The sequence below is a fragment of the Lotus japonicus genome, chromosome 1 (assembly GCF_012489685.1).
Source record: "Lotus japonicus ecotype B-129 chromosome 1, LjGifu_v1.2".
Taxonomy (NCBI): Eukaryota; Viridiplantae; Streptophyta; class Magnoliopsida; order Fabales; family Fabaceae; genus Lotus; species Lotus japonicus.
Window position 1 is genome coordinate 7,901,771 of NC_080041.1, and position 8,625 is coordinate 7,910,395.

Genomic DNA, 8,625 nt, shown 5'->3' on the forward strand with positions numbered 1-8,625 from the left:
ACAAGGAAAAAATACGTTTTGCGGCGGTTTCTGGGACGTCCTGCGGCGGTTTCAACCGCTGCACAGTGCCTCTCGCGGCGGTTTAGTGAATCGCTGGTTTTGCCGCTGCGCGAAGTAATTAGCATTAACGGCGGTTAGTATTGCCGCCAATTATAAGTTCAAGGTAAAATTACATGTCATTCCGCGGTAGTTTGAACTGCCACAAAGTTCCAGTGAAAACAAATTAATTTTTGGCAGCAGTTTAACCACACCGATATTAATTTTAAAAAAGGTAAATATGAGATAAAAGAGAAAGTTAAAGACAAATTTACACCTCACTAAAATGTTAATAAATAATCAAATAAAGTTTCATGATAATGTATACTTTAAAAAAAAGACAACCAACTTGACTTGTGGTAAAGCTGCAAAATTCACTCTTTTTTTGATAAGAAAAAATATATATATATCCAAGTCACTCTAATACACACATCACACATGTCTTTAAATTTAGAGCAAACAATCTAAAATGATGAAGGGGAAAGGGAAGAAACCAGAATAGATAAAGATGGAAGACCATGGCATGAATCCAAATAATATCATGTCCTTTCATTCTACTACATATGGAAAATTCTAGAAAATAAAAAACAAAAACATACATAAGAAAGCCTTACCCCAACTTTCATTTAACAATGTGTCTGCATATAGCTTCATTTAATGGATGGGATTCTCATAAATTTCTTCTACCTATTCGTGATATAAGATTTGGTTCATATAAAGTGATGAGACTCACTTTATAGAATAAAATAAGTTACTACGACTATTTATAACGACTACCTACATTAATAAGTTAATAATGTAACTCAATCAATAGTTATTTTTTTGGTCAACTCAATCAATAGTTATGATAACTAATTTTACTGGATAACAATTTAGAAGAGTCAGACCCACTACTCCTTGTATTTTTGGAACTAAATGAGTCTCCTACTTTAGGATTGCATTACACACTTTTCAAGCCCAAATTCTTAAATTCACTACTTCGTTGGTGGATACAAATGATGGTATTTTGGTCAATTTATATTTTAATTAAATGCTTTTTGAATTATATTTATATGTATGGTTAGATTGTATAACTTTGTAAAAAAAAGATTGTATAACTTTATTTTATTATTTGTCTTAAGGGTAATATATAGTTTTTTAGCCTTTTACTTATTGCCTACTTATATTTATCTATTTATTCTATTGGAACATTTGATTCACAATATAAACCCAATGCACTTCTTCCTCTTCTCTTTCATTCTCTCTTCTTCATTTTCCTTTTTTTTCATTGTTTCTCTTAAGATAATATCACGAGCAGTTTGATCCTTAATACAGTTTTCGCAGATAGTGGGAGTGGTATCTCCTTGTCTGGGTTCAGGACGGAGCCCTAAAAAAGTAAAAGAAAAAAAGGTCATCGTTGATATGAATGAATAAACTAGTTAAGAATAATTTTAAAATTGATGTAAATAAATAATGAATTTAATTTTTTTTATGTTAACTAAAATAATTGTATTCTTTAATTGACCTGAAGTAGTTTACTTGGTCCATAAAAAAAGGACCTGATGTACTAACTTTTAATCATAACCATCAATGTATGTGTTCTTCCCGAAATCACTATGAGGTTCTCCTCATCTTTATGGCTGGGCACGATCTGCACTGGCTTGAGGTGCACGGTGAAGCTCCTTGTACCTTGGCGTGAGGGTACATGTAAAGGATTCTATGACATTCAAGTCAAAGTGAGAGCAATGAGAGAATCTATGGGTCATAAGCTCTCAAGTATGTGCTAGAATGGATATGTGTTAAGTAAATGATCGACTACACCTGTATTTATAGGCTCGAGACACGTCACTGTTACCTCTGCAAATTCAAGGAAAGTCCTTATAAGAGAGCTTTTGAGCGCATAATTGATTTATGACCGACGTGCTTTGCTTGTTGTATCTCAACCTTTACATGACCACTCAAATACGTATTGAGATGAAATGATCCTTCACTAAGTAATCTAATCCTCCCTTAATTATGACACATACTTAAGAATAGTTCTTTAATTTTGGGGCTGACTAACGATATTAATAAGCATTTGAGCTTAAGAACCGGCCAGAACAATATGATTGTATTGTTCAGATTTATCTCTTTTTTGGAAACTACTCTCAAATAAAGGAAATTCAGAAATTGTCATATAATTAGAAGAATAATGCATTTTTATTTTTTGATTTTTGTAATCTTAACTCTGCATGACTTTCGTTTAGGTCTGGTAAATTATTCACAGAAGAGCTAAAATAGAAAGAAAAAATGGGTGCGTGTGAAAAGGAATGTCATTGACTTGCACTAATAAAGTGGCAAGTTAAATTCAATTATTCACAGAAGAGTATAATTAGTATATGTTCATATTACTGTTGCTGAGTTTGCGGTTACTGGCGCATTGGAAGAAGGCAAAAAGTGGCAAGTTAAATTGAATTGAATGAATTTCCCCATTAATGTTTTCCCACAGTGCCTTCCACAAACTAAACCCGTTCATCAACTCACTACGTTTTACTAACATTTTTAGTATTCCAGAAAAGAAAAAAAAATACTCCCTCCGTTCCGGATCTTTTGTTGTTTTAACTTTTGGCCTAAATTCCAAAACTTTTGTTGTTTTACACACTCAATGCATTTTTTCTCAATTTATTCCATATATACCCTCATTTAATATTACACCTCTCACATACCACCTCTTATCTTCACCAATCAAAATCATAGCAAATTTCTTAACCAATAACTATTAGTCTCTCTCTTCACTTTTTTTCAACATTAAATAGGGGTGTTTATGTCAACAAATATATTGATGATTGCACTCTTAAACAATGTGCATAACCTTAAACAACAAAAGATTAGGAACGGAGGGAGTAGTAATATACTGGAGTAATGATGTCTTATTTACTCGCTCTAACAAAATACACTAATTGATTCATGTTGTACATACTTGATTTCCCATAATATTTCAAATTTGAGTCTTGTATATAAAAAAGTCCTTTAATAAGAGATGTAATTCCCAGTTCAAACAAGATTACTCCGGTAAAATATTTAAATAGAAAATGAAAAATTAATCTTTTTTTTATATGATAAGAATAAAATATGGGTTTGAGATGATAGGATATGATATAAATAATGAAAGTATATGATATTTTATAAATTTAATTTTTTTAAATTAATAATTTTTCTAAATTAACAATTTTTCCAAATTAATAATTTTTATAAATTATTTAAGAAATAATCACTATATGTTTTTTTGTGAATGAGTCTATATATGTTTTAAAATTAGAATTTAATTATTTTTATTAATTAGTCTACCTAAATTAAAAATATATAAGTAACCAATTGATTTTAATTTAATAGTAGAAAGTGATAAATAATAAAAATGTTTAAATTTAAAAATATTATTAATATATTTACTTTTTAAAAATTTGTCTATATCTAAATTATAAATAATTATGTAAGTACATAAATACATATTAATTGATATCCTATCAAGTTGGTTTATAATTATATTCTTCCTTAGGATAAAATTTACACATATGATCACCATGATAAGATAAGAGACATGATTACATTATCATATCTTAATGACGTAACAAACAATAAATTACAATATGATATGATTACACTATCTTTATCATCACGACTAAACGAGAAACTTTCAATTATGATTGAGCTAGAGAGAGAGAGTAATTTTCGTGTTGAGTATTTGTGAGATTTTATAACTAGATTTCATAATATTACCAACAAAAATTATTTTTTATAATTGCATCCAAACATAATTCATTTCTATTTAAACTGATCACTATTACTGTTGTAAGTTTGACCAAAATTGATTGTGACAAACGCAGTTCAAAACACAAACTTAGATATTTTTTTTTCCTTTAACTAAATGAGTTGACGTAGTTGTTCAATATTTCATACATTAAACAAGTAGTTGAAAATTCGAATTCTAACTCTTATGATTGAAAAAACACATTGATCAGACACGTACGACTTAATGCGCTGACCATAAGTGAAAATAGTCAGTTGTATCGTCGACACTTGTTCAAGATGAAAAAAAACTCCTTTAAAGCTAAACCACTTGTACTAAAAAAAGTCATTTACAAAAGTAGAAGGATCACAGGACAATGACTACAATAGTAAAAAAAAACCTAACCTTTGTCACATGTTATTAAGGCATTTTGGGTAGAGACTAAAATACTCTGCGTTTGTGTGAGTGGACTTTGTAATTGGTCAGTCAGGTGACCTTATCAATATCAGCACACTACGAGACACACACGGACCCCACACACAAACAAACACACATGAAAGAGAAAAAAAAAAAACAGCAAACTTTATTTAATTTTAACCAATGTATACATCATATGATCATAAATATACTAATTAATATCAAAAACTGATTAAACCGAGGTTAAGAAGGGATTCACCTAGCCAACGTTACAAGTAAAGTATTATAAATAAATGTATTAGACACCCCCACGGAAATGAAGCACATTTCGTGACCTACCTTCTGTTTTACCCACTCAGGGCCAATATCTGCTGCGAGAAGATTAGTCACTGCTCGTGGCATAAAATATATTCTGCGCCGAAAAATAAGGTAATGTATTAAAAATTATAAATATGTATTATGTCACTTCAATTACTCTCCTGAAATTCAGGATTTTATATGAATTTATATTTTTCACACCACCAATAATGTTCACTCACATTCACCAAGAGCACCACCACTTTCTATATTCAATCAAAAGCAATATAATAAAACCAGGATAATGCTCAACACCCTGTCCTTTTTCTAACCCTCTCTTCTCTCTTTCTTCACACCTTCCTCTGTTTCTTTCCTCCATCTCTTTCTCTGCTCAAACTCTCTAAAACAACCCACTTCTTCTCCCCTTATTGACCTGTTTAGACCCATTTCTGGATCTTCTGGTAAGCCTCCCCCTGATGATAAAAATATATTCTTTTTGTCTATTCACTTCCTCCTTGCTATCTGTTTGCTCAATACAATTTGTGGGCATCTGTTTTTTTTTCTCTGTTTGTGTCTCTGCAAGTTGTGTTGTTGTCTGTGTTGATGTTGGTGTTGGTTTCATTACCTTGTTAATCTATGAAGCTTTGATATTTTCTTAGCTTGCTGATTTTCAGTTGAAGTTTGTTTTTTTAATATGTTCTTAGCTTTCTACCCTGTTAATTTGTGAAGCTTTGATGTTTTTTAGATTGGTGTTTTGTCTTCAGTTGAATTATTTTCAATATGTTCTTAGCTTTGTGATGATATTGATGGCTTTTTGGGGTCTCTGAGTGATTGGTTTGGTTTCAGATCCTCTGTTCATTATTGGTTTGATTTGTTTTATTGAAGGTTTTGTTGATATTCTTGTGAAATTTGTTCTTAAACATGTTTTCTTTTTCTCAGCCGCCACCTGTTTGATGATAGGTTTATGAGCGAATCTTTTCTAGATTTATGAATCATTGAAGTATGCTATATCCTTACTGTTCTTGCCAAGGTTTTAACGTGGCCGGTTTCCCGGTTGCGTTAAAGTCCTTCGTATTGCGGAAAATTGTGAATAAACATGGTTGTTGAGGCTGAATTCACGGTCGCGTTGCGGTTTCAGAAACCTCTAAAACCTTGATTTAAAACTATGGTTCTTGTATTTTCATGTTTGGTCTGTGGGTGATTTAGATCTGTTCCAATTGGATATCCTTGCTTATTGATGGATTAAGGTTTTCAGATACGAGCAAAAATTGTCTGATTTCATTTATTTGTTGATCAAATTAAGTTGTTTCTTTTCTTTTTTGTAGTTCACGTTTTTACTAGTGAAATCGGGTGGCTAGTGAATCTCATATAAGATATTGGCATAGATTTGATGCTTTTGATATTCACTTCATCTTGAAAGTATCATTTGATCTTTGCTCCTCTAAATTTTTCTCTGTTTTTTGCTTTTGACAGGTGTAAAGGGCCTTTAAAAGCTTGAGAATTTGGTGACTTGGTTTGCAGTGTGAAATTTGAAATCTTGCTACTCACTCCATCTGAAGCTGTTAACCCAAGTTTTCTGAATATTTACACCACCTTTGGGTTTGTTTTGCCTGAGAAAAGATGATGATGTTTGATGAAATGGGGTTTTGTGGCGATTTGGATCTGTTTTGTGGTTCCCTTGGAGAAGGGGATATTGCTGTCAAGCAAACTGAGTCAGAAGCTGTAGTTGATGATGATTATAGTGATGAAGAAATGGATGTGGATGAGCTTGAGAGGAGGATGTGGAGGGATAAACTGCGTCTCAAGAGACTGAAAGAGCAAACTAAGGCTAAGGAAGGAATCGATGCAGCAAAGCAAAGGCAGTCTCAAGAACAGGCAAGGAGGAAAAAGATGTCAAGAGCACAAGATGGAATACTGAAGTACATGCTGAAAATGATGGAAGTTTGTAAGGCGCAAGGATTTGTGTATGGGATAATTCCTGAGAAGGGGAAACCGGTGACTGGCGCATCTGACAATCTTCGTGAATGGTGGAAGGATAAGGTTCGTTTTGATCGGAACGGTCCAGCTGCCATAGCCAAGTATCAAGCGGACCACGCGATCCCAGGAAGGAACGATGGATGCAATTCTGTTGGTCCAACTCCGCATACCTTGCAAGAGTTACAGGACACCACCTTGGGTTCCCTCTTGTCAGCACTGATGCAGCACTGTGATCCCCCTCAGAGGCGGTTCCCCTTGGAGAAGGGTGTTCCTCCACCATGGTGGCCCACAGGGAATGAAGAATGGTGGCCCCAAATTGGTTTGCCTAAAGATCAAGGCCCTCCACCTTACAAGAAACCTCACGACCTGAAGAAGGCGTGGAAGGTTGGTGTTCTAACTGCAGTTATCAAGCACATGTCTCCTGATATCGCCAAGATTCGCAAGCTTGTGAGGCAGTCCAAATGCCTTCAAGATAAAATGACAGCCAAGGAAAGTGCAACCTGGCTCTCCATCATCAATCAAGAGGAGTCTTTGGCTCGAGAGCTTTATCCTAATTATTGCCCTCCATTATCCTCTGCTGGAGGTAGTGGGTCTTTGGTCATCAATGATTGCAGCGAGTATGACGTTGATGGTGCTGATGATGAGCCGAACTTTGATGTGGTGGAACGAAAACCTGAGAATATCCATCCATCCAATCACGGGATGGAGAGAATGAGGGGAATGCTGCCAGTTCAGCAACCTTCTCATCCAATCAAGGGAGAGGTTGTCACAAACTTGGACTTCATTCGCAAGAGGAAGGTCTCTAGTGACTTTAACATGATCATGGATCAGAAAATTTACACATGTGAACATCCTCAGTGCCCTTATAATGAAGTTCGCCTCGCCTTTCAAGACAGGTCTGCTAGAGACAATCATCAATTGAGTTGTCCGTATAGAAGTGGTGCTGCCGACTATGGTGGTCCTAATTTTCATGCTACTGAGATTAAGCCAGTTATATTCCCCCAGTCATTGGTTCAACCCAACACTTCAGTTCAGTCTGCTAATTTGGTTCCACCTTCATTCGATCTAACTGGGCTTGGAGTTCCAGAGGATGGCCAGAAAATGATCAGCGACCTTATGTCGATCTACGATACAAATGTTTTAGGAAACAGGAACTTAAGTTCCAATAACAACTCTGTAGCTGCAGAAAACCAAAACCTTTCTCAGCCCAGCATTCAGCGACAACAGGACAATTTCTTTTCTGGTCAAGGAATGGTGATGGATGGCAACTTCTTTGCGCGAGAGGACGGTCAATTTGACCGGTTCAAGGCTATGAACTCTCCCTTTGAAACCAACCACAACAACAACAACAATAATATCCACATGATATTTGGCTCTGCATGTGATTTGGCATCTTTTGATTTCAAGGAGGATCTACACGGAGTAGGGATGGACACACTTCACAAACAACCAGATGTTTCAATATGGTACCAGTGAAAATGACTTTTTAGAAGGGTTGCCACTCTGATCATGTGAAACTCCCTTGAGTCAAAGGTGGTGACTGCATTTTTCTTCACATGTAATGGTGTAGGTTTAGATATTTTGTTGTGCTTGGTCTGTTCTGTTATTATGGGTTAATAAGTTATATGGTGATCATGTTCCTATAATGTAACCCTTTTGTGCTTTTATCATTGTTAATTAGCCCTATTGTTGTCACTATATTATATGTACTACTGTGAAATAAATAAGATGGTAGTTCTCTCATAAATTGTGGTTCCTTTCTTTAACCACATTCATGATTAAGGAAACTGAATATGTAACCCTGTTATGGGAAAATTGGTTTGGTATTAGATTAGAGTTTGTGGTTTGTCTTTTTCTGCATCTTTTTCTCTCTCTAGTCTCTACTATGCTTATCTTGTTCATGTGATAATGGACCCCATCACAGTTTGGCAGATGCCAAATTACATGCCATTCAATTGCGTGACCAACTTGTGTGGATGCTAGTGTGTGGTGGGGTCTTTTCAAGGGTCACGATGTCTAAGTCTCTGATCTTTTTGAAGTCAAATTCAAGCTTGCTTTGTAATTGTTCCTCTTCAGTCTTTATTGAAAGTGAAAGTGCCTGTTCATAAGACAAGGAAATGGTCATTATCTCTTGAAAGTATTAGGCGGCTGAA

At 34.7% G+C, this 8,625-nt stretch overlaps 1 protein-coding gene across 1 annotated transcript; it reads left to right on the forward strand.

Moving 5' to 3' along the window:
* Positions 1-4,797: 4,797 nt before the first annotated feature.
* LOC130733372 (ETHYLENE INSENSITIVE 3-like 1 protein) lies at positions 4,798-8,219 on the forward strand. Its single transcript, XM_057585526.1, has 2 exons — positions 4,798-4,956; positions 5,969-8,219. Exon 2 carries the CDS (start codon positions 6,116-6,118, stop codon positions 7,946-7,948), a length of 1,833 nt encoding a protein of 610 aa, XP_057441509.1. The 5' UTR covers positions 4,798-4,956; positions 5,969-6,115; the 3' UTR covers positions 7,949-8,219.
* The last annotated feature ends 406 nt before the right edge of the window (positions 8,220-8,625 follow it).

Bases quoted from the DNA above. Each gene is read 5' to 3' on its own strand.
- LOC130733372 (XM_057585526.1), top strand. From the start codon at position 6,116: ATGATGATGTTTGATGAAATGGGGTTTTGTGGCGATTTGGATCTGTTT.